Source organism: Mya arenaria, chromosome 11, assembly GCF_026914265.1.
Source record: "Mya arenaria isolate MELC-2E11 chromosome 11, ASM2691426v1".
NCBI lineage: Eukaryota > Metazoa > Mollusca > Bivalvia > Myida > Myidae > Mya > Mya arenaria.
Genome location: NC_069132.1, coordinates 63,708,973 through 63,736,587, shown reverse-complemented (window position 1 = coordinate 63,736,587; position 27,615 = coordinate 63,708,973). Strand labels below are relative to the sequence as shown.

The 27,615-nt window shown below is 35.6% G+C and overlaps 1 protein-coding gene, 1 long non-coding RNA gene and 1 pseudogene across 3 annotated transcripts in view; all 3 read right to left on the bottom strand.

The window, feature by feature from the left end:
- The window catches only part of LOC128207952 (interferon-induced very large GTPase 1-like), a 32,202-nt gene extending 15,335 nt beyond the window's left edge, over nt 1–16,867 (bottom strand). Inside the window, exons 1-3 of one of the 2 annotated variants that reach the window (XM_052911176.1) lie at nt 16,777–16,867; nt 14,395–14,620; nt 9,278–9,565 (exon numbers count right to left, since the gene is read on the bottom strand). In XM_052911176.1, coding sequence (XP_052767136.1) covers nt 9,278–9,565; nt 14,395–14,587 — 481 coding nt within the window. In that variant the 5' untranslated portion in view covers nt 14,588–14,620; nt 16,777–16,867. Of the gene's footprint in view, nt 1–9,277; nt 9,566–10,379; nt 10,500–14,394; nt 14,621–16,776 lie in introns of those variants that run through there. The other variant, XM_052911178.1, reaches the window with a different exon arrangement.
- On the bottom strand, nt 6,379–9,261 carry LOC128207954 (uncharacterized). The gene is made up of 2 exons (XR_008256786.1): nt 7,892–9,261; nt 6,379–7,608 (listed from the first exon to the last, which is right to left on the bottom strand). It is a non-coding gene; the product is annotated as an uncharacterized LOC128207954 (long non-coding RNA).
- A 1,324-nt stretch (nt 16,868–18,191) lies between the features above and the next one.
- LOC128208683 (uncharacterized) lies at nt 18,192–21,671 on the bottom strand (annotated as a pseudogene).
- Nucleotides 21,672–27,615: the final 5,944 nt, after the last annotated feature.

Below are 27,615 nucleotides of genomic sequence, written 5' to 3'. Positions count from 1 at the left end.
ATTTGTACCAGGTAGGCTGTCAACCACCTCCATATTCAAATGGCAATCAAATATGCCCTACATTACTAAACATACAGTATGTAGACACATATACATTTAATTAAATCTTAATTATATCTTAAATATAACTTTGATTATCGTATTACGGTATTACGTCACAAATGTCACAGGTGTCAACGTAAATCAGCAGGCCTCTGTTGATAATTATCTTACCCGAGGCCATAATTAGCCATGCGTGCAATGACTGCAGCACGCTTTCCATTTATTAATCCGATAAACACATGGTCATCATGTGAATTGCAGAAAAGAATAATAACACGCGCCACTGAAATCACGTGGCGAGCATTCCCTTGCTAAAAATAGTAGGCAGGAGGAGCTTTCACTGTCCTTTGAATGCAATCGCCAATCGCTGTACGAATATCCTGGGTGTAAAAATAATCCACGTGCGACAGACTGACGTCGGCACATAACAACTTTCATCAACCTGTTCTGATGGGAATTTCGCGACTTTCAATAAATATGCGGGTTGTCTTTGATATAATGTCATCAATAAAGTGTAATTATATATGCGTTGGTGTTGTTTTTCATTTTTGGTAGCAGTCCAGTGTTGTATCCACTGTGTTACAAAGGCTTACTCCAAACCGGTGGTATATTTAAGCTATATACCTTCGTAGACATACTCAGTAATATTTTTAATGGAAAAATACAAAATCACTGCTTAGCTAAAATAAATTGTAAACTATGTGGTACTTCAGTTAGTAGGATTCAATGCATTCTACACATTAATACCAAGTTTATGTCAGTTTTCGACAATTGTTTTTCTTGCAAATTGATCATCTTGTGCACAGTTGCTTCAGCTAAGGCCTACGTTTTTAATTTTGAGTACAACATTGAACTTTGGACCATGTATACTGTTTTAAAAAACATCTGTTAATGTTATGCTTCAGTTATCTTGATTGTGTCCTTTTGGCGTATTTGTTATGCAACTGGAATGAAAGATTGACTATGAAGTAGTTCTGCAAACAAACATTAACGATGATATTGCCAGGTGACATTTTCATCAACTTTTCAAAGCTACAGCATTAAGATGAATAATTATGTTTGGAAAATAAATATCAAGCTCAGATATTTGGTTTGAAGCATTGTCTAATTGTCCTCACTTAAAAGTGTTCAAATTATGCTTCTTTATTCAAGATTAGGTTCCGATGATTTTCTGTGTTTATAAGAGGAAGGACTTAGTTCTGCAGACCGAACAATGTCACCGTCCATCAGCACTTTCAGTGCTTTGATATAGTATGTATCTAATTAAGTGAGTTATCATAGCTTTTTTTCACAGGTATTAAAGTGCCAATTAAGACAATACTGTGCGCAGTATATAGTTATGAAAAATACTTCTTTGACTTTCAAAGATAAAATACGAGATCAACATGTACAAAAATCTTAAGAAAAGAAAAGCAGAATGCGATTCTGGTCGCCAACAAACACTGTTTGCATTCTGTACTCCTCTAAAGAAACAGAAGGAAGCTGATGCGCAAAAGGTACCTGTTTTTTTCGTTCGACGATTAATTAAAGTGACACTCTTATTCAAAGGCAATACATACGCATGTATATTGATTACTGACAACACGTTTGTAACAGTTTTTTTAATAACAGAAAGCGCAAAAATACTAAATGCATGCTTGGTGAATGCTAAAAGATTTACTGTTGTCTACTATAGTCTCATCAGGTAGAAATACCGTGTTTTATGCTCATTTCATTCATAAATTAAACTCGGTACCCTTTATAAGAACCATTGTTTTCGACATTTATTCTTTGGAATATTTACACATTATTATTAATTGTGGGAAATCTTAAGTTTGGGAGTAAGAGTGCATCTTTAATTTGTACACTAATAATACTCATTGTATGACGCATTTTACAATTTAGCGTTTTTATAAAGTAAATTTGTTTAGAATAAGCTGTGTTGTCGTTCGGCAATAGTAATGTGGGTCAAGTTTCTTCAAATAAATACGTATTCAAAATGATGTACATGTATTTTCAGGACGCCACACTATGCACCCCTTCTGCCGTTGATGACTCCGTGGTATCAGCGCCGAGCACAACTACGCCTCTACCAACAAAGCAAAGCTCATCATCACTGGCAGCGCCCAACAAACTAACTGCATCACGAAACTGCAACGCCAGAAACTTCAAGTCAACTTGGTTGCAGACATATCCGTTTGTCCAGTTTGATTCAACATTACAACTACTGTTCTGCATAGCATGCGAAAGAGCCGGTCGGGCGAACGTATGACCACAGGATGCGACAAGATGAAAGCCGACGCCATTCGTTAACATGCCTTGACTTCAGACCACAAGTTTGCCCTTGCCGCGCAGGAAACCAGTGGAAGCATGGATGTTGCTGCAGTTCGAGCCGCCGAGACGGAGCATGATCTTGTGGAGGGAATAATGCAGAATCTCTACTACCTGGCTAAATGGAACGACGCATCGAGCGCTATCAGCGATTTAAATAAGTTAATCATCCACCACAACGTCTCCAAATTCCAGCCAGCGGTGAAATCTGACAACACCCTACCATATGAGCACCACGAGAGCGTGAAGGAGATGCAGGAAGCCATGAGGGACGTAGTACGACAACAGCTGATCGACGACATAAGAGACAGCGGCATGTACGCCATGATGTGCGATGAGTCTACGGATGTGTCTAATGAAAAGACTCTTGTTGTATATGTGCGTTATGCAAAACGTGGCAGGGCTGAAACAAAATTCTTTGAAGTATCGGAAATAAATGGGGATGAATGTAATGCTGCCGGACTATGTGAGACGTTAAGCAGTGTTTTAGAGTCAAGGGGTGTAAACCTTGAAAACATGTGCTGCATCACTACTGACAGTGCGAGCGTGCTGACAGGTGTATGTGGAGGCTTAACAACACTCCTGAAATAAGAAATCCCAATCTTCTGAGCATCCATTGCATAGCACATAGACTGGCCCTGACTAGCGGACAGTGATTAATACCATCTTTAAATATTACAAATATTCACCAAAACATCAGTCTAGGCTAAGAACAAGCATTTTCAGTGAAAAGATATCCCCCGCCAACGTTTGTGCTTGATGGCTTGTTTGTGCTTGAAGGTTAAAAAAAATCTCAGAAAGAATAAGATAAGCACATTGGTTTATGATAAACCAATGTGCTTATCTTATTCTTTCTGAGATTTTTTTTAGCCAAATTATAAAATATCGCAAACAATGATTTTTTAATAAATCAAGGGCAATAACTCTAAGGAAAATTGACCAATCCAAAAGAAAAATAGACAGGCATCATCACAGTATGTTGGTTCTTATTTATTCCAAGTGTCATGAAATTCTACCAACTAGTTACTGAGAAATGGCTGTAAATGAGAGTTTTTCAAAAAATCAAGGGCAATAACTCCAAGTACAATTGACCAATCCAAAAAAAAATATGAATAGGCATCATCTCAGTATAGTAATTCATATTTAGTTTAAGTTTCATGAAATTCTGCCAGCTAGTGACTGAGAAATGGCTGTGAATGTGCATTTTTCAAAAAATCAAGGGCAATAACTCCAAGGACAATTGACCAATCAAATTTTTTTTTGGACGGGCATCATTCCAGTATAGTGGTTCATATTTATTTTAAGTTTCATGAAATTATACCAGCTAGTTACTGAGAAAACGCAGGTGACGGATGGAAGGAAGGACGGACGGAAAGAAGGAAGGACGGACGGATGGACGGACGGACGGACGCCATTTCAATATCCCCCTCCCTATTTCATAGGCGGGGGATAAAAATTCAGGATGTGTATGACATGGCCGAAAGAAAATTTAAGCAGACATTTCATACACACTGGCTCTCATTTGAAGGAGCTGTTGATGCTGTCATCATCAACTATGACGCTCTCCTTATGTGCCTTGAGATGGAGGTAGCTGAGGACAGTGACCCAGTGGCTGTTGGCTTGCTGAATTTTATCAGCAACTACAAGTTCTTGGCAATGTTGTACATGCTTCGAGATGTGCTGTCAAAGTTATGTACATTGAGTTTGGTCTTCCAGATGACATGTGTCAACCTGACCCAGCAGACCTTCACTCTGGAAGCCACTCTGCGGTCCCTTCAGGAGATGACAACAACCCCTGGCCCCTACCTGACGGGTACCAGAATGGGTTTGACTTTGGAGATGATGGCCACAAGAACTTCATCAAATGTTCAAATAAGGAAATAGATGCCAGTGAAAACATCCGCAGCATGTATATCAATCACGTCACCGAAAATCTAAAGGCCAGGTTCACCGACAATGGCATAATTTAAAACTTTGCAGTGTTGAACCCAGAGAATCTGCCACAAAATTCCACAGACTTAGCCACCTATGGAGACCAACAGATCCATCAGCTGGGAAAGCATTATGGCCCCAGCAATACCAATCAACAATCGCCAATGACAGTGAGTGAGAAACACCTCAAGTGTGAGTGGTCCTTATTCAAACACCACATGGACAAGAACCACCGGACTATGACATTCTCCAACATGGCAGAGACTGCTCACAAGCAAAACACTGGTGGCATCTTACCCTAACCTCTGCAAGATCATGAAGATTGCCATCACTCTGCCACTCTCCACTGCTGACTGTGAAAAAGGTTTCAGCAAGTATAACTTAATTAAAACCAAACCCCGAAATAGACTCAACCCAGACAGTGTAAATACTCTAATGACAATAACCAGTGTGTGTATACCACGTGATATATTACGTCATATATGCTACGTCGGAAGGCAATATTTTGCTTAAAATAAAGACTTAAATAAAGATAACTTTTCGCTTACTTCACCATTTTAAATGAAACAAAGGCCAGACTGTGCAGCTTAAAGAGCCCCACCTTTGTTTTATAACCAGAGTTTGATAAGGTGATTAGTTTCATCAAACACTTGGACAAACCTGTTTCCCAAACAATGTTTTGACAGTGCTCCGTCAGACGGCCGTATCGTGAAAAGGTTTGTCGAAGTGTTATAAGAAACTAAACTCTCAATCAAAATTTGGTAAAAGACCGAAGGCGGAGCTCCGTAAGCTGCATAGACTGCGCTATGTTTCATTTAAAATGAAAATGAAAAGTTATCATTGTGTTAAGTCTTCAATCGAAGCAAAATATTGCATTCCGACGTAGCATTTATGATGCAATTTATCACGTGGTATACACACACTGATAACAGTTGACACACCAGATCTTGACCACATGAAGGACTTCAACTTCTGCAAGGCCTTCGACTTATGGGCATCCACCAGAGGAAGATCAACACATTCTTTAAGTAAAAATGTCAATAATAAAACTGATGTGTTGATCGTGATAGTGATAGTGTTCTAGTATATATGAATTATGATATTTATGTACTTGTTTTTGATTCATGCTGATTTATTGTCTTTGCAAAATAAATTTATATTATTTTCTGTTGTTTTTTTGCCGTTTTATTTCTTAAAACAAAGAATTTTCTATTTGAAATCCGTGCTTAAAATTGCTGAAAATACAGGAAATTGCACTATTTACACAACATATACTGAATTTTTCTTCAACGGGAGGGGCCACCCTCCCGCACCCACACCATTAATGACTTCTGACTTCAGCTATTTCAATTTGGCTACTGCTTTTTTTTCCTGGCGCCAACCTAGATCACTGTATGAAGTTTTATTCAATTCCATCCAATAGTTTTCAAGATATGCCTCGGACAAGAAAAAAGTAACAAAGGGCAGTTACTCTGTAATTAGCTGAAATAGAGTTATGGTTCTTGTGCACTGCACTTCCTCTCATTGTGCTTAATACCATTGTATTAAGTTTTAATAAATTCCATCAAGTAGTTTGCAAGTAAATGTCTGGAAAAATATTGACAGCAAAAAAATAAAATAAAGGTCAATAACTCAGTAATTAGCCAAGGTAGAGTTATGGTTCTTGAACACTGCACTTCCTCCCATTGTGCTTTACCATTGTATGAAGTTCCAATGAATTCATCCAGTACTTTTCAAGCTATACTCCGGACAAAAAAGTAACAAAGGGCAATAACTCAGTAATAAGCAAGAATAGAGTTATGGTTATTGTACACTGCACTTCCTCTCATTATACTCTATCATTGTATGAAGTTTAATCCAATTCCATCCAGTAGTTTTAAAGTTATGCTCCGGACAAGGTAAATTGCAACGGACCGACCGACAAACCGACGGACCAACCTCAGAGTGACTCCAATATACACACTTCAAACTTCGTTTGTCGGAGGTAAAAAAATAATGGGGCGAGCGAGCGCAATAATAATAAAAATATTTGTTTTGCATTTAGCAAAAAAAAGGAGCGAGCGAAGAGGGAACAAATATATATAGTCATTTAACTCGCTTTTGCTCACATTTTATTCACTTATTAACTTAACAATGATATTGTAAACAGTACAAGGATAACATCCAGTGAAAGAATGATAACACTCAAAGATAATTCTTTACAAATATTAGTTTTGAGATCAAACAAATGCTATTTGAGATCAAGCAAATGTATTCCTTTAAAATATTTAATAAATGAGAGAACTCAAAACCAGTTTTCCAGTTTTTTAAACCTTTTTGAATTTATTTTTTCAAAATACCCTATGCATGGCTAAGTTAAAGCCTGGACACAAGTGCCAATGGTCACAGCCACCTGTGTCTGCCCAATGGCATATCAAAATCTATTAACTAGGTTTTCCACTTTTCCTTAGGAAAACTTGGTTAAAAATAATTCTCTATTAAAATACATTGTCATATCTCATGCCATGGAAATGACTAGACAAGGTGACTTGAAAAATAACTCACAAAATAAATATAGGCATTTGCAATCAAATATAAACTATAGCTATCGCTCTTGCAATGACTTCACGATTGGCCTTTGTAGCCATCTTAGTTCTGGAAGAGAATTTACAAAAATCCTACACCGTATTGTAAACCATTTCAGCACCAAATATGTCACAGAAAATTCCAGCCAGCGCCAGATTGATTTTAGGCTTTCTCAGAATTAAACGCCTATCTTTTTTAAACTTGCAGATTTTTCTTAATTTTTTTAGATATCTTGTTCAAATTTAGACACGTAATAGAAATACAAAAGACACTTTTACTTCTTTTGTACTGTAAATACTGATTGTGTCAATTTCTTATATAGCAAAAAAATATTTCAAGAAAATACAAGAATATGCAATATTTTTTCAGAGACAAAAACCAATCAGCATAAATATTTAACACTTGAATGATTTCCACATATAGCTTACATATACACATGAACATCTAAAAAATCTACAAACATTTATTCCAAACAAAGTGTGATTAATACCTATTTCCAATCACACAGTCTGACACCATTTTTTTTATTTTCTTTTTGACTAATATTTACAAAATATACACAATCCGGCTTGTTTGATGTTTTTTTGTGAATGGTAAAACTCAAGGGATTGCATGAAGCACATAGGAATGTCAGTCAGGTTAATTTTTAGTGTCGTTCTACTGTCCACAAACATTGACTCATCGGCGACCAAGGCTTCCACCACGAGCACGCCCTCGTTGCCTCATGGGGAATTTCATGATCTGCTGCATCGGAGGAATCTGAAATTTTAATAAGCAATATTATACATAAATGTTCATTGTAGTATAATGTAGTATGCATTACTGAAACAGTTTGATGATAACACAAGAAAAGTGGTGCTCGTTTCTTGGCCAAACTTTATTTTTCTATTACTGTACATGCATTGCATATGAATTACATGAACACTATACTCTATTCTGTAGCAAAACAACAGACATGCATAAATCATTAAATGTATATTTTTGAAAGCAACAAATAATACAAAAAATACATCATATTTGCTAACAACAAAGAAGTTTTTACCTGGACAGGTGTAGTAGGTATAGATGACAGTGGCACTGTCTTTTCAAGGTAACGATCATCCGAATTTCCGTCAAACATGTCCTAACCAAATTCAAACTTTGGATAATCACTGTCATTCACAGTGAAATTCAGCACTTCTTGTCAAGTATATTTACGTTTACTTTAAGCAGAAGCCAAATTAAAACAAACACATTTGTCCAAAATTTAATCAAACTTTAAATGGTGGTAGAATTGTCATTGTTCACGTAATTTTCAAGAATCAGAAAGTGAAATAAATGTTTTCATGTTGCCAATTTAGTCTCGATCATCTAGACGTTTGTATCAGGGCCTATATCATTCATTGACTCTAATTAGAGCGGCTGCATGATTGAGACTAGCCAGTGCTTTGATAATTGTTACGATCGAAAAACACGGTTATAAGGGAAAGGGCTACATTCTACTAAACAAATTAGCGCTCGTAAAAAAAAAAAAAACTAGTGATAAAAAATAAAAAAAGTTTTTTGCTTTTCTGAAGAAATAGGTGGGGGAAATCTGATGAACAAGTTATTAATATGGTGTGGCCAAGGTTTTTAAGATTTCCCAATTTAAGTATACCAAACCTATGACCCCAGGGGTATATTTGAACAAACATTTATAAGCAATTGTGACTTTACATGTAAACTTGGCTAAAAATAGACTTCGCTCATGTAGACTTGGCTAAAAATAGACTTAGCTAAACATAGCATTTTTTTATACTTTCAAGACCCATAATCTAGGCACCCATTGGCGGATCTGGCTGGTTTTCAAAAGGAACCGAGCTTTAATGGATATCTAAATATTGTAGAAGTTTCATCGAAATACAATCAAAGTGAAGACTGTATCATGTTCACAAGCAATCGTTTACAGACTCACATACTTTTTCATACTTTCAAGGCCCATAATCTAGGCATGCATGGGTGGATCTGACTGGTTTTCGAATGAAACCAAGCTCTAATGCATATCTAAATACTACAGTGTACAAGTTTCATCGAGATACAATCAAAACTGAACACTGTATAATGTTCACAAGCGATTGTTTACAGACGAACGGAGGCACATACTACGTACACATTACCATCACATAAGCTGTTCTGGTCTTTGGCCAGTAGAGCTAAAAATCAGTCCACTCATTTCACTCATTAACAGCATTTGTATAGAGTCACCTTTGGAACGATTCTGTTCAATAAGTTGAACATCATTCCATCGGTTTTGTTTCGGTTGTCACGGCAACCGGAAATTATAATGCCTTAAGGCTTTTAAAGAGCATCACCCAAGGATCAATCAAGTGCACTTTGTTTAAAACTATAGACATAATTAAGGAAAAGTATTCGTTTGTAGCAAATGTAGGAATAATTTCGAATAACTTACCAACTAATGAATAGGTTTCCTCGAGTTTTTCCCAGTTGACAGTTAACCCCGGAACATCTTGAAGGAGAGTAAACAGCTTTTCGAATGATGCTTTATTTCTCTCCTTCTCACGCCATTTGTAAAGAAGAGATGCAACTTGTTCTATAGACGTTCTATTATCCATCTTAATTTGTTCAATTTGTGCTTTAGAAAATCCAAGAGCCAACCCAAGTGTAAGAAGACCTTCTCCTATACAGGCAGCGATGGCAACAATGTCCCGCTGACTGATAATACTGTCTGGCCACTTTCCTAATGAAATAAAATAAGACATGTATAAAGGTTCTGTCATGGAGTCGTCATATAAAACAATAATATTTTTAAGCAATCAACATATTTTTTGTCCAGTGAGAAGACACTTTACTTCAAATTTGCCAATACATTTATTTCAGTTAATTAGAAGTCAGTCGTTATTGATCTGAATAAGGTACAAGTAGATATAAATAATGCCTGGCTCACTGAGTGGGTAGTTTACACAATAGTATGTAGACCACTCAAAGGTTAAAGGTTGTTAGTGTATTAGTGTGAGCTAGAGCTACCATAGTGCTAATTACTACTTATTATTAACAAAATGATTGATCGAGTAATAATATCATTATGTTTATGTTTATGTTTAAACTTTTGGCTACTGAGCTTGTTTCTTTAGTCTTTCTGTTTGACTTTACTAGAATAATGGGTGTCAACTGATATGGATTTCAACCGGAAGTTATTTGAACATTCTTATTTATGTTTTTGTGTTGCCTTGTATGTTATATAAATGCCAATTTCAGAAGCCCTCATTATAGGACATAAAACTTGTGTTATATTTGAATTTGACATGATAGTATTGTCTTATTGTGTTCAATGACCTTCTTTAAGTAAAGTATTATTATTGCTTTTAAGCTAAAATATGTCAATGTTGAAGTGAAACATAATTCCCCCAGACTATACACTCCATGTTCATAATGTAAAAAAATGTGAGAATAATCCAACTTACAATAGTTCGCTTCAATAACTCCCATATAGACAAAACATATACACATTTGTGTAAGGGTCACTTTCTTAGTGCAGGGTCATTCTGTTATACCTGAGTAACGTATTACATGGTACGGTATGGTTCCGATGTCCGTCCGTCCGTCTGTTTATTTAGCTTCCGATAAATTCCTCAAACTGATTGACAAGATCCTAACATTTCACTAGGATTTTGTTCATAATAGTAAACAACACGAATTGATTTCGAGATTAAAGGTCGAAGGTAAATAAATAGGATGCAGTTATCTTAAGATATATAATGGTTTTCCGATAGTTAATAAAGAATGACGAAGTCAAGGGTCTCCAATTATAAGAAGAAGAATGTTCAAGTCAAGTACCTCAACATCTTTATATTTTGTTAAAGGGTAAATGAGCAATGTCACAGTGACCTTCAGAAGTAAAATATGTTTCAATGAAGACCTCAAAAACGATCAAGCACAGGTTTTCAAATTTCAAAAGCTGTGAGTTCATTACATTCAGTTATATAAACATTATCTTAAGAACATCTTACAGTAAATTGAATCCGGGTTGTTTATGCATGCTTGGTCTGTCAGTGTTGTTATGTATATTGTGTGTGTCTCGTAAAGTATCTGTTGGGTATCAGCACTGTGTTCTGTAAATATTGGCTACAGGGCTTGTCCCTGATGTAAACATCGTATTATTCAAAATGTGGACCAGCCATTATTGTATCTATTTTGACATTGAAATAATATCCACAATTTCGAATGTTATGCTTCCTGCCAAAATAGTCCATGTAAAGGGCCGCAAAAGGGCATCATAGTAAACAACAAACAAGAGCTGTCGTATAACAGCGCGCTCAACTAAGCCGCTTGGACTTAGAAGTGAATACAATAATGATGTATGTGCCTGTCAAAAGCAATAAAAATCAAATTAAAAAGTAAACAGTGACCATTATTCTCGGGGGCCCAAAACACAATCTCATGAAAGGTCTTTATAAACTCTTTATATATACCAAGTTTGCTCGCAATATGTCGACCCTTACATAAGTTATTCAATACCAACCATTTTTCTGTGACTAGAAGCCTTGACCTTGACCTTGATCCTTTGGGCCACAAAAAAAAACGCAATCCCATGAAAGCTCTCCATTTTCTCTTCCTATATACAATGTACCAAGTTCAGTCACTAGATGTCAAACCTAGCTAAAAATATTCGATACATATTCATAAGGTAGCATTGACGCTCAGCCCTCCCACCAGCCTGCCCAAACAATGACACAAGTCATTCTTAAAACTTGTTTTCCCTTTGTGAAAATCTGGTTAAGAATATAAAAATGTGCTTGTCAAAAGAAATCAAAAGAAAATTAAAAAGTCAATCAAGGGCCATAATTGGTATTTAGGGTTTAAATACGCCCTAAAACTGTAACCTAAGTTCCAAAGTCAATAAGGGGCCATAATTTGTATAAAGGATAATATGGAGTTATCTTACCTCATTATGTGATGACCCTGAACAACTGTGTGAAGTATTAAGTCAATTGAATGAAGGGTATTGGACTTATAAGAGAAAATCCCAACTTGCCCTAGAAGTTTAACCTAAGTTCCTAAGTCAATCAGGGCCATAACTTGTGTTAAGGATAATAAGGAGTTATGAAACCTCATTGTGTGATGGTCCTGAATCCCCTGAGCGCCATGTTGTCAGGATTATATGGACAATTGAATGAAATATGCATGGACCGAAATGACAGCTGATTTGTTGCCGTTAAGGCAGTTTTAAGATTATGACCATTAAAGTGTGAGGATAGAGTGTGTTATGACCATGACCTTTGACTCTATGAACTCAAAACCCAGAGTCATCAGCTGGTCAACAGAAACCTAAATGTCAAGTTCGAGGGCCATGGGTGCAGGCATTGTCAAGTTAACACACAGACAAGTTTTTTTTGTTCAAGGTCACTGTGACCTTGACCTTTGATCCAATGACCCCTTAAATCATAAGGGGTCATCTACAAGTCAGATGCAACTCCAAGTCAAGTTTGAAGGCCATGGGTTCTAGCATTGTTGAGTTATCACTCGGACAACCTTTTACCATTCAAGATCACTGTGACCTTGACCTTTGGCTCTATGAATCCTAAAATCAATAAGGGTGATCTACTGGTCAGGCTTAACATCCATGTCAAGTTTAATGATCATAGGTTCAGGCATTGTTGAGATATCAGTGGGAGAAGATTTGTTAACTTTTTTGCGTTAAAGGTTACTGTGACATTGACCTTGGCCTGATGACCCCCAAAGTTGATAGGGGTCATCTACTGGGCAGGCCCAACCTTCATGTCAAGTTTGATGACCATAGGTCCAGGAATTGTCGAGTTTGCTTTCAAGGTCACTGTGACCTTGACCTTTGACCCCTTAAATCAATAGGGGTCATCTACTGGTCAGGCCCAACCTCCAATTCAATTATGAGGGCCATGGGTGCCGGCATTGTTGAGTTATCACTAGGTCAACCTTTTACCATTCAAGGTCACTGTGAACTTGACCTTTGACCTGATGAGCCCCAAAAACAATAGGGGTCAGCTACTGGTCAGACCCAACCTCCAAGTCAAGTTTGAGGGCCATGGGTGCAGGCATTGTCAAGTTATCACTCGGACAACCTTTTACCATTCAAGGTCACTGTGACCTTGACCTTTGGCCTGACGACCCCCCAAAACAATAGGGGTCATCTACTGGTCAGGCCCAATCTCCATGTCGAGTTTGAGGGCCATTGGTGCAGGCATTGTTGAGTTATCACACGGACAAGCTTTAAAATTATTTTACCATTAAAGGTCACTGTGACCTTGACCTTTGACCCGTTGACACTCAAAATCAATAGGGGTCATCTACTGGTCAGGCCCAACCTTCATGTGAAGTTTGATGACCATACGTCCAGGAATTGTTGAGTTATCACTTGGACAAGCTTTGGTCTACCGACCACCTGTGTGAAGTATTACACTTGCCCTAAAACTTTGACCAGACGCCGCTGTGTGAAGTATTACACTTGCCCTAAAACTTTAACCAGACGCCGACACTGGGGCGAGTAGTATAGCCTCCTTTCTCTTCGAATAGTCGAGCTAAAAATAGATTTGTTATAATATAATTTATTTTATGAAAATACAGGTCCAGGTTTCTTATCTGTAGAAGAAAAGATTGCAACGGACTCGGTTGACCCCTTCTATAATCTGCCGCCTTGAAATGAATGAATTTTATAAACCATTTGAGTGTGATAATTTCAAAGTGTTGTGCAATAGTTTGGACTCCCAATGATAAATATGCTTGTCAACTATATTTAGTCAAATAAGAAAACAACATCTGATCAACTGCAGTTGCTCGAAGACTACAACAGTGAAGAGGCATCGATGGAAATACTCGACTGAGAAGAGAAAGTACTTGTTTGACAAACATACCGCTCTATTATCATCCATACAACAAGGAGGACCCAGAGGGGAAGTAAAACAGAACAACCCGGATGGCCTGGCGAGACGGATCAAACGTAGGGCAGAAAACGAGTTTGAGAGGATTTAAAGTGCGCCCAAAATAAGCGTTATTAGGCGTTGTTATTAAACAGTGGACACTTGGGTGTAGAATGTAGTGATTACCATCGAAATGTAAATATTAGAGTATAGCTTTGCTAAACCTATGTTTTGTAAACAATAAATATAAATTCAGTTTGTTATCATATGTGTTTATAAAATAAAGATAAAGGACTCTTGCGAGCGTTCTTACCTATGGGGTGTATATATGTGTTTATTAGGTATTATTGTCTTATTAAATCTATTCAATTGATAATACAAGTGAAGTGTGGCTTTTAAATTAAAATACAACAACTTTTCAAAAACGTTACAACTAAAATATCCTTTCAGATGCATTACATACTGAGTGACCCACGCATATGAGACTTTAATTAATAAAATAAATGTGTTTTGGGAGCAAACTAAACTGTGTAAAACTTGCTCCCCCACTCTTTTGGAGGCTGCTTAGTAACAGCTTCATGATTATTATATTTTGCGTTTTTTATGCAACATAATGCTGTTCTATTTAGAAAGTTATTTGTTTACAAATAATGATAAAACGATAGGAAACCGTTACCTGTCAGAGGCCCTGGGTTTATTTCTATTCCTGCCATGAAAAGAAGCAGTCCTATGAACGATAATGAGCCCGTCATCAGTGACATCAGGAAAATGTCACCCAGAACACTGCTTCCTTTGACACTAGCATTATGTATTCCAGCAGAATTGAAGGAGCCAATCCTCCCACGGTATGTTTGAAGGTCTACACCCATTCTTCTAACCGTTGTAGACCAGTACTTTATTTCCTTTAAAACAGATTCAGTTTGATTAAAAGCATGAGTGGGAAACAGTGGCTCCAGCTCTTTTAGGAGCTGTATATAAAAAGGAGCCAATGACACTTCTGAGCTAGAGCAAAAGAACTGACATCATCATAAAACATAAGTTTGACTCGTTATTTTATCTAATATCACAATTATGAGGGCTTTTTTGAGAAATCGGGGAATGCAGTGCCATATAAATATGTTTAATCTTCACACATATCGGTTATTTGGTAAACATTTTGTTTATGGGGTTATTAAACCGATTCTCCCATCAAACACATGCATGTTTACAAACGAAAGTAGAACATTTTCACCAATTTACAGCTGACTTTCACTCAAGAAGCTTACATTTAAGATAAAACCAGTATTATCGAATGCTTTTATTTTGTCGGGAATAAAAATGACCGCCTGTTTACCAGACTAAGCATGTTTATACTCTTTTTCTGGGTTGATCTGGAGCCAGAACAGAGTTGTTATCTAGAATAAAATCACAAATTAGAAAAAATAATTTTCAACTTTTTTGTATGTTTTTGTTTTTAAAGCTAACAGTTATTCATTTATAAGGCAATTGAGTATAGATGGTGGACAGAAGCATCAAGACTTCTGTTCAATGTTGAGAGGATTTGTGATTTTGAAATCACACGCATTGTTTTGGAAAGAAAGTGCAAATGTACAAATAGCAGGCACAGACTGTCATACCCCACACCGAAATAAGTACAGAAGCATTTTAAGTGTTAGCTATTAGAGCTGAAAAATTCCTAAGTACCTGTTTATGATTCGGAAAAAGTATAGCATTTAACAAAGGGCAATCAATTAATGTAACCAAAATACCGAGTTAGTATTCCTGTGCACTGCACTGTTCCTCAATAAGATCAACATGTGTTTGAAGTCTGAAGTCAATACCTTAAAGCCTTTTTGAGTTATGCCCATATTAATTACAAACATATATATACAACATGCAATAAAATACCAAAGACAAAGCTATGGTTTGATTATACTACACTTCTCCTCACAAAGATATATTGAAATATGAAGTTTGAGGTAAAATCCTCAAAGACTCTTATTGGTATGCTTCAGACAAAAACAATAAGTATAACAAATTCAAGGGGTCATAGCTCTGTGAAATATAATTTAACTGAAAAGGGCTGATAATACGCCCAAGTGCAAAACTTCGGTATATTGTAAGTAAACCTTCCCATAAAGTTTAATTGAAATAAAGGCAGTATGGTTGGAGGAATGGGAGGAATACCCCTGTCTCAATTCGCTGAATCGCACTAGGCCGGTAACTGACTATAATACAAAGTTATATATAATTTATGTTAACAATAACAATAAAAATGCTAGCTCGTCTTTATATATATGTTTAAGCTAATTGTCATGTTCAAAATATTACAAATTGTTAAACATATGCCATTCATTCACGAAATTAAAATTAAAACAAGTTTAGAGACAGTGAGCACAATGCCTTCATAAGCCAGATTTTTTGAAAAATTAATCCTGGTTATAAGGTGGTTTCCACTCAATAACTTAAGTTAGCATTGAATAACTTGATGTATTTGTATGATGTGAAGACCAATTGGAACACCTCGTTACTTAGGGGCAAAACTTTAGACATGCGTTCCTTTTAGAACCGAAGTTCAAATAGTTGAAATTGTTGCCGGGGGGGGGGGGGATCATTTAAAAAAAAAGAAGCCTGGACGGCATTTTAGAATGACTGGGGGGGGGGGGGTAGTCATTCTTAAATGCTGTCCAGGCCTTTTTTTAAGATGGTTAGTCCAGGATAACCATCATTTAAAAAAAAGCCTGGACGGCATTTTAGAATGAATGGGGTGGGGGGAATTCTAACAATTCTTGTCCGAAATGGTGCTTTTGATATTCTATTAGTTTTCTCTGATATATGACATATTAAGTGAACTTGGACAATTTTACTGTGGACGGGCCGGATGACCCCTGTACTGTAGCATGCAATGATTTTAATATTTCGAAGTACGACTTGAAAAATGAAATCGAAAGTTCAAGTTCAGTATGCGACATCGATAAATATCTTTAACACTAACAGATTATTATTTTATCAATCAATCAAAATATCAAACAAACAATTAATCCCATTAAATATATTAATATAAAAATATAACTCTTACTGCTTTAAGAACTGATGAACGGAGTCCCGGTCTCTCTCCACAAGGCTAGGTCCGAATAACAAAAAATATGTCGTCGACCGCTTTAAGAAAGCATAAGGTTCCAAAGGGTTTAAAAGCTGTCTGACTCCGGGCCAATACATCAATACATTTGAAATAAAAAAAATATATAAGAATATGTTGCATTCTGTACATAATAAACATACAGTACATTATATACAATACTCTGCGAATACTTGAGGTAAAAGGATGTATAAGGTTGATTTGTGTCGATAAGTTTCCCCCAGGCGTACCCCCACGATAACTACATACTGTACAGTATGCATTATCAAGTTTCATAATTGCTGACGTAATCATGGAAAAACCCACCTGCGTTTAGCTCACCTACATTTGATCATATTCAAGATAACCAAGGTCCCATATCCAACCATATGAGTAGCATAGCTTTGTAACAAGGGATGGGTAATTCTATAAAATTCGCCAATCTACATGTACAGGCTAGCTTAACACAGTTCATCTTGCGTTTAGGCCAGCTTCTTTTAACTTCTATGTGCACTCTACGGACATTCTACTGTCAGATTATTAACATGTCCGCGCATAAATCTGCCATATTTACATCATAGTGTGTTTGAAACAATATGACCCAAAGATTGAAGTCATTACCGCAACGCCAATATAATCAAAGATAATATCTTTAAAATGTACACTTATCTAATACAAATCAGGCTTTACAAATGGTCTTTATGCCTATGAATTAGACCAGATTCATTTGTTTTATTTTATAGTTCGTTATATTTAATAAACAGACAATGCTTATTTTACGGAAGTCATTACCGCAACAAGATTGTTAACAAATTGTTTTTTTTTAAACTATCATCTATGCTAGTGCTATTAGGTTTATCATTACTAATGTCATTTTCCTTGTTTAACAAGAATACTTAATTGTAACGTGAGCGATCGAACTGTTTGCAATATAATTATCAAAAAACAGCGTCGTTGTGGTAATGACATACTGTTTCGGTAATGACAGGTAAGTGGCATAATTTTTAATTAGAAATCTTTGTGGCAATAAACATGAGATTATGGGAAGATTTAAACTTGTGTTCACGTTTTTATTTTGCATAAAATTTGAACATTAAAGAACAAAAAAATAACAATAAACAATGCTCAACTTCCCATTTCAATAACGATTTCACACAACATATGTATATACAATTAAACTCATGTCTTAATATAACTGGATTTATCAATGTAGGTAGACGCAGCATTCTCTTGGCATTAATGTAAGTCTGTGACATTGACGATTTAAACACATTAACTCTGAACACAAACGATTAAATGCCATGAACTGTTTAAAACCAAAAATAACCGCTTCTATGTGAGCGGGAAACTCGTATTCAAAACTACATTGTACGTATTTAACATATACATGTATTAAAGTTCCATCTTTTCACTATTGCTTCCCAAACAGTCTTGTCAATAGCACGGTGCCTTGTGGTTACAAGGCTTGGTTCATTATTGAGCAAGGTGACCACTTTAACTCCCTCATACCAAATAACATCTGGGGTAAGAGGCCAAAAAAATATGTTGTCACCAATACAATGCATGGCGGAAACTTCAATATTGTTGTCATCGACATCGACGATTTTCCCTGGATATGGACGGCCGTCATAATCCACAACACAAAAACGGTCGATGAGAGATTCGTCCAAAGACACAGGAACGACCAGCACACTATCCTGTTTATAAATGATTGAAAATTTAAGTTATTCAATGAAAATAATATAAATCTTATATCTACACCCTTAATGTATGCCATTATGAAATGCGCATTAATTGGTGGTGATAGGTTTTCAATAAAAATATGTAGTGTACTGGGTATGCTATTTTAAGTACCGGACTCGCGAGAATATATGTAGGTGAACTTCATATTGATAAGGTACCTTATTCGACACTGACTCCGGAAGCATGGACACTGTTGTACCCTCTGTCATTGAACTTTCATGCATCTGCAAGGTAGTAACTGTACCATATACATTTAGCTTGATAATTTTACTAACAAGGTATTATTAGCACAATTTCATGACAGACCAACATTTGCATCTTTAAACAATACATGTTTTTTAAATAAGTAGTCGCTGTATAAAGTTAACAAAGATATTTTTGTGATTACATTGACATCAAATCTTGTAGTGACAGGATCGTAACAGGAACAATTCTCTGAACAGAAACAGCTCAGGACCCTGGATGATACAACTCCTTTCTCTTTGCAAGTAATCTGTAAACATGCATGCTCGTGTTTTTATAATAATATGTTATTTTAAACTAACTTGTAGGCAAATTTTAACATGCGATAAAATCATAATATGATTGTGTTATATTTTATCATTTATATTTTACAAATATATTATAAAGACCTAGAAATACATAAAAGTGTATATGCATGAATGTACGTTAAGTACTTAAAATATCAAATATTAAATCATAGTTTTAATACGTGGTGTAGCTTCATAGTTTGTGGAACTGGGCTGACAGCTAACGGAATGGTTTGCTCTTGTAATATTACATCGTTTTCTTTCACTTCGACTGCAAGAATGGTACTTTTTTGCAGCTGTAATCCTATAATACAGACAAATACATTGTAGTAAACGCAACAACTGTGCATACAATGCATATATCTTAAGACTTAAGAATAATATGATTATTATTCATCTTAGCACAATATTTAACTGAAACGTCAAGTAATTGAAAAGAAGATTTAAAGTAATACATTAAATAATTCTTACCCATTAACAATAAGGTTTTTAAATCATAGTTATTTTTCAATTCATTTTGTTCATAATATTTAATATTCGTTTTAGTTAATGTTTACTACAATAGTAATTGTATTGGTATGGATATATAATTATATGTGAATTAGAATAAATTGTCATTAAAAGTGAACATTTAAATTAAAGAACTTAATGGACGTCTTAATGACAGTGCAGGTCGTTCGTTTATTTATTATAAGTATTGCAGTTTACCATCGACGAGGTCAGCTGCGCAGATGACGTCACGGTCATGTGTGTTGACAAGCGCGTCCGCGTTTCTTTTCAGTGCAGCCCCCACACCATCCGGGGCCCCTTTACCGTACCCCGCCTCCATGAAATTCCAGGAACCACCTTCCGAGAAGTCAAGGTCAATGAGTTTTGTTGCAAACAGATAAAAATTTGTTTTACAGCGATACTGAGTGGTTGGTCCGTCCGAAATCATGTGTAATTTCTTAAGCCTTGGATATGTGTCTTTCAAATTCAAAATGATTGGTTGAAGGTGGGCCCATATTGCGGGAGGGGCATGACTAAGTGTGTCTGAAATCGTGGCAAACGAAATAGTTTTGTTGTGGACATATGCAACTCCTGTGTGTATAGAAATTTGCCGTTTTGACCCGCCAAAATGCATGCTTTGGATTTCTTCTGTTAATTTTGATTGATAGTTTTCTGAGAAATCTACGTGCATTATTAACTCGTCATCTTTGCATGTTTCTTTCAATTTCTTTAGTGTGATATACTGGTGTGCAATATTAAATTCATGCCTTGCTAAACGTTCAATGTCTGTTTGCAATTCGTCAACCAATGTTGAAATCGTTCCAGTCGTTCTCTAACTGTAATGTTCGTCTTTGAGATTCCTGTATCATTTTTTGGACCCTTTCTCTCGATTCGTCTTGACTTCCAGACCTTCCAAGTGACTATTTTTTCCAGAGTTAATGTTGGCGTTGTCAGTGCATGTCTTGATTTTGTTGTCTTTGCATCTATCGCAGGTTCGGTACATACATGATTTTTGCCGATCATTACGAGTTATGTCCTTTATAAGTTTTCTCAGATCCCTGTGTTCAATAGCTTTTTCAAAGTTGAGCTTGTTTAATTTCATTAAAGGGTTTTCATGGACTTTACAAAGATACGTTTGTCGATCATTTTCGCTTGCTTGAATAACCCAAAACGGTTTCAAGCGTGCAAATAGGCTGTAACTAATTTTTGATTTATTTTCAAAAAGGTATTTTTGGTGAAGGTTGGCAATAGTGTCATTGAGTAATCTTACTTGCATTTTTCTCTTTCTTTTTGTTCTAGTGGACTTTTTACCTGCCTTAAATCTGGAGTTGTCATCTCTTGTAAAGAAACTTTTAATAGTTCTCCTTATAGCTATTTGCTTGAGTCTGAAATTGCTCTCTCTTGTTCTTATTTCTCTCATAGAAATCCCTGTTGCTTTGCCCGTACAACTTTTCACTTTATATTTCCTCAGCATAGACTCTCTAAATACAAGACTTTTCATTATTTGTTTTGTTTTGCGGTTGGATGAAGCATATTTTGTTCGCAAGTTATTGACAAGGAGACAGTAAAGTGTCAATGTTGATTTCATTGTTTTCTGAGATGACATGATATTTTTAACAGTTTCTTCTACGTCATCCTCTTTCTGGGACCTAATCAGCCTATAGTATCTAGTTTTAAACTTATTTTTCAAGCGTCGCTCTTTGTTTAGTTCTACTTTCAACCTGAACTGTGCTCTATACGCTCTAGATCGATTCAAATTCTTCTTTCGTCGCCCCCTAACTTTATTACATTGTTGCTGTTGTTGTTGTTGTGGAATTGGTTGCAACCCTTCGGGTGAGTTTGGTGGCGTGCAGATAGATGCTTAGGCAGTTTTAATACTGTTTTCTTTATCTCTTTTGTTCTTGGCGTGTGTTTTCCAATTCCGACGCTTTTGACGTTTTTCTCTTTCTGTTAGATCTTTAATTGGTTTTAGTTGCCCGAGCGCTTTTTTTTGTATCTTTCCCTTTCTTTCCTTTTGTACTCCTCGTGTTTGGTCTCGTTTTCCCTTTGCCTCTTACGCCACAGCGCTGATCGTTCTCCAGAAGTAAGAGCCATTCAATCTGTCGCATAAACAAATCACGTTGCTCTTTCTTTGCTTCGACCGTACTTTTTAAGGATTCAAGTTCCTCTCTTACGGTGACCGAGTCACTTATTTGCACTTGGTTAATGAGCCTTTCGGTGCGGGCGATTTGATTATCTAGACTGGTGATTAAATTTCTTACACTGTCAATACGTTCCTGTGTTTCTGGAAGAACAAAGCGCAATACTTCTAATTTTCGTCATTACCGAAACGTTACAAACATGTTTTAATTCTTTGTTAGTATGTGTACATTGCACCAATTTAACAAATGGTAAGTATTTAATTGCTTTGTGTAATAATGTTTAAATGCATTGACACCTCATATTCAATGCATTATATTTTTAAGACCATATTTATTAAGAATGTTTACAAACTTATCAAAGTTGTAGTATTTTTTGCAAAGAAAGTTAAACTAATGGGAGTTCAGTTTCCGCAATGTTCAAAATCACGTTATGAAAACCTTAAAGTTTAAAAGTTAAGTTTTATGATTTCAATTGATTTATTTGTCTAATATATAAATAAAGTTAATAATCTTATATTTAAAGAAGTTGTTAAACACTTAATTGTCATTTCCGAAACGCCCTTGTCATTACCGCAACGTTTTATACGTTGTGGTAATGAACGTTTCGGTAATGATGTTTTAATAATATTTTTCATAAAGCGTCTACATGAACTAGAGTGTGCACTGTAAACATTGTTGAAGTTTTAAAGTATTATTTTCATTAAATATAACATCAGATGTTTGTTTTAAACATATGCTTTGATGATGCAATCAATGAAATTCCCTGACTGCATCATATCTATAAACACCATTTCTTCTCCTCTGTAGCATCATTGTGAATAGCATAGTCAAAGATGATCTAATGAAGTGATACGTTATAAATTTGTTCATTTAGCACCTGAATATGTTTCCTGAATAAAAACACACCAAAGTTTTCCAGTTTGTCAGTAAATAAAGGTAAGTTTATTTTCCTTCTTTCATCATGAACATTGAAGTAGAGTCCGTAAGCAAATTAGTATAAAACTAAATTTATATTTCTGCTGTAGAATAGGCAAAATATAACGTTCTGTTACATCTTCCATGTAAAGTAACAAATTCTAAGAACAACATTGACACATAGTTCTAAAGTGGTATTTTGTCAAAATGGTAGTTTTGTTTCTTAAATATGTGTTTCATTGATACATATTACAGTATTTTATAAGAATCAGCCACTTATTGCAGATATATGTCATCAGCTTTAGTATCAAATAATCAAACAGTATACCCATTCCAAATATGGTCTCAGAATATTTTCAAATACATAGTTGATTCTAAAGAATGAAGTGAAGGTTACGGACACTACATGAAACTACACATACACAGATATATAAAAAAAATCACATCAAGTTATTAATGAAAAAAAGAATTAACATATCATTTGTTATTGTCTTTGAAAACACTTAAAAGCCAAACATTAGAAAAAAGCCAAACATTAGAAACTTACTTTAAGCAAAAAAGCCTTACGAATATTTTTGAATACACTAACATGAATTAGGCACCTACCAATGTTCTATCAAATAATCACTCTGTCTATTTGCTGTTCGTTAACACTTTCTATGTGTGTACAATGACTCAAGATTGCTTTAGCAATTATGTTACATTGATGATATAGATAATCATACCTTTTACAAATGGATTTGATATCTACTCCAACAAGCAAAACTAAAGTAGACACTGAACTTAAAAGGGAAAAGAATGCTGAAAAGGTTAAAAGGTGCAGAGAAAAGCAAAAGCTTGATACAGAAAAAGATGAAGAAATAAAGAAAAAAGATAGAGAAAGAAAGAAAACAACTAGGGATAAGCTACGACAGGAAGCAGAAAAGGCAATACTTATGTGAAAAACTACAGAAACAAGCCCAGTAGCCAAACGTTTGAACATAAACCCTGTTTAATGGCAAAGGGTAAACGCCAAAGACATAGATTTACTGAACAAAAAAAACACAAAAAATCACAAACAAGAAACATAGAAAACAGCACAAAACTCCACAAAAAGCAAAGTGCATCACATATATAGTATATGAAAAATAGGTATGTTGAACAAGGATTGTTAATTACATGAACAAAAGTGGAAATACACTCATTTGGCCAGACAAACAAGACACATCTTGGGAAGATGATGATAAGATGATTGCTTCGATATCCGAGCCATCAATTAGAGACAACCGGACACACTTTGCTTTCAATCCTGAGGAACTAGAGGACATTTCACAAAAGTTGTTGAAAGACTATAAATATGTTTATTTCTGCTATTGGAAAAAGTGTAATGTCCGTAACCAGAACATGAACTGATTTATATCTATGTTAATACTTTTCTGTGTTCAAAAAAAGAACATTTACTTATAGTTTGCATGTTTGCTCCTATAGAAATAGGTGTATATTTATGAATGTATGACTCATATCAAAACAGATAGTTTATTATAATTTTCTTACTTTTATCTGCATATTTTAAATTTGCTTATGCAAAACTACAGATAAACCGAAATTTGATCTTCTTACATAAAAATTTCATAATGTACTGCTAAAATAAGTACAGTTCAGTGCATATTAACGAATAATATTCATGTTTCCCTTAGTGGCTTTTTAATGTAGTATCCGTAACCGAATTTGCTGCATTTTCATTTTCAAAATTTAAATTAACATACTCAGTACTGAGTCTGATGAAACATTTTTTTATTTAATTATATGTTTTGATAAATTATAGTGTCTAAAGGTAATAATTGAAATCTTGAGAAGAGTTGAATAATGGTATTTTTGTCAATATTTTTGCAAGAACAATATTGTAACGATAAAGAGAAGTAAATAATAATTGTTGTTCGTCGTTTTTGTTTTATATCAGTTCAAATATAAAAATATATTAACTTAAATGTAAAAATGATAAACAATAGCATAGTTTAAAGTACTTTAGTTGATGTTATATCCCTGTGTAGAGTCCGTAACCAGCTCTTGAAGAGCAATTTGTAAAACATAGGCAAAACATCATTTCCCGCATAGCAATCTACTGGATAATTTAGTTTCTTAAACTTTAAACATAGTACAAAATGAAAAAAAATACTTTTTTTGTCAAATAAGGCACCTTCATTTTTCAGCCCCAAGTGCAACACTACTGTTCCCTTTATTGTGTTTTACCCGTGTGCATATACGCAGATTTCCATCATGAGTATATTTTAAACATGACATTGGCATTCAAGGTAGGGAGTTGGATCTTCTGCGCGACACATTTACTTTGTGTGCCCAACACCACGGTGCATATCCATATCGGTACCCTCTTTGCGAAATCTACTGAAACGGTACCCTTTTTGCACATGCACCGGTCATTCTCTGCTGAAAACAAAACGGCGATGGACAACAATCCAGTTAATGTTCATTCTACTGATGAAAGGAGGTATGTCATGTGCAAAAGAAGTATACCACGGAACACTAGAATGTTATGGATATGTCTTTTTTGTAATGTGCCCACTTTCCAATTACTGCAACTCCAAAATAAGCTACACAATATCGATGTCTTGCCTCGCCCACCGCCTCTGCATCTTCTGCGAGCTTAAATGAACCACTGGTTTGTTTATGTACACACCATACACATTACATGTATTCATTTATATATCATATTCATACAAATTGCAATAATTTGTTAAAAATATATGTAAAATTCAATAAAACACCCTATTTTCGGTTTCACAGCGGCACGGGCAACCTCTTTGCTATTGACTTTTTTTTATATCACAGGTAACCTGCACCGTGAACACGTGGTGAATGTTATTTGCCCCTGTGTATAACAAAGTTATATCCTGGTCACTGCAATGCACTTATACTATATGTGCAGATAGACCTATATACATGTGTATGAGACATTTCTCTCCGAGGTAGGGACAAGGGCCCTGCGCTCGACGCGTCACCTGTATTTGCCGAACACTACAACGTTACGACTCGGACAAGGCCATCTATCTTCGAGGTAGGGACGGTTGTCTTGCATGCGACATGTTACCTTGTGTCGACCACATGTGTCAGGTTATTTTGAAATTTAACAAAGCGTGCCAAGGTTACAGAACAGACACGGCCACCTATACTCATGTGCATATATCCAGCATTCTATAACTATTCATATCTTAGTGTGACCTTGATCTTGATCATCGAGGTAGGTACATGTACCTTAAATTGTTAATTGTTAACATCACGTAGCCTTTTTGAAGCAAACACTTGTGCAATGTTCTTTCAAAATCACACTAGAATACGATAAAGTTACAACCCATACACAACAACCTATAATGTATGTGCATAGATAAGCAATCACACCTTCAAAGTAACAGACCGAACACGGCAACTTATTCTATATGTGCATATATGCAAAAATCAATAATAATGATTAACCTCCAAGTGTGACCTTGAATTTCGATTGGGGGACGTGGGTCTTGCACACGACACGTCGCCCTTATAGGTATACATAATTTATGTGGATGGTTGTTTCAAAATCGCACTTTGCACCATACAAAGTGACAGCCCGAAGACCGGAATTACACGCAAGGAAATGAAGGACGGACGAACGGACGGACGTCGTTGATATTTTAATATGCAAACTCATGAGCATGAAATAATGTTATGTACAGGGAACATAGGAGTATAGTATAAGCAATATTACCCAACCCACAGCTGATGCAATCCGTCTCTAGGCGTTCATGAATGAAGCGTGACGAAATGCGTCAGCCTTTGGAATCGGGCTTGATCTTAACATAAATTAGTATTTCTTTTAAATGCCTAGATTAAGGAATGTTTGGCATGACAATCCCCTGTCATGCATCTTCTGCTAATTGCACTGGTGTCACAGTAGGAGCCAATTTCCTACATATTGGTTTATTGGCTAAGGGCCATTTAGGGTCCAATATTTAAATGAAACCTCCTTAACTGCATAGCATGAGTCTCAGATTGGAGATCTGATAAGAAGGCACCAGGCAATTAGATTAAGATCAATACACAGAGGTTGTGTACTATACACCGATTGGGGTGGGGTGGGGGGGGGGTCACCTATAGAAGGCTTAAACTAGGCCTTAAAGGCATATGCTTTACTACTTTAAACCATGTCTGTCCTTTATTTATTTTTTAAATCCAATTTCCTTAAAACTGATCGATGCACTGACTATGAACTTTACAAACAAATCTAAAATATTTTTACAACACCCCAGAGGTTATTCAAAAAGTATTTTAAAGCACTTTGTTTCCTAACGCTGACAAGAAAAAGAAACTGTATCAAACAGCATCCATGTCAACCTTCATTCGATTTGATCCATTAATAAATGCGTCACTGTTACTTTCTATATATATAATTAACTAAATTTTAAGTATCCGGTGAAAGCAAAATGAATGAGATTTATATGCACCCGTATACTATCAAATACTATCCTCTGTTCACCCAACTTGATTTACTACATTGTTTCCTTGCACTATCAGTAGCTGATAATCCGCGGCCAAATAAGTCAAAAATCTGAGAACTGTCACTACAATTAAAGGAGTGGAAATACTTTGTAAACAGACACGATATATAACATCAAAAATTACCTTTCATCTATCTTAGGTTAAGATGTTATGTGTTAACGAATTGCTGAGTTGTATTTGACTTATAGGTGAATTATTTTCCAAGAACTGGAGGTATAACACAACGAATTGCTAGTAGATACTTGAAATAGTGAGTGCAAGACAAAGACATTTTACTCACTTCACTTAAACAATGTTTTCATTTAGGAAAATATTCTGACCGAATTCCATTAGAATAGGAAGAAATTAAAGCTTCGAAATGATTTGGTGTTCGCACTTATTTGACTCAATAGCTCTGTCATGTTGTCACATTGTATTTTGGCACGAAAGTTAAATCGCCCAGGCGTTATAGGTGA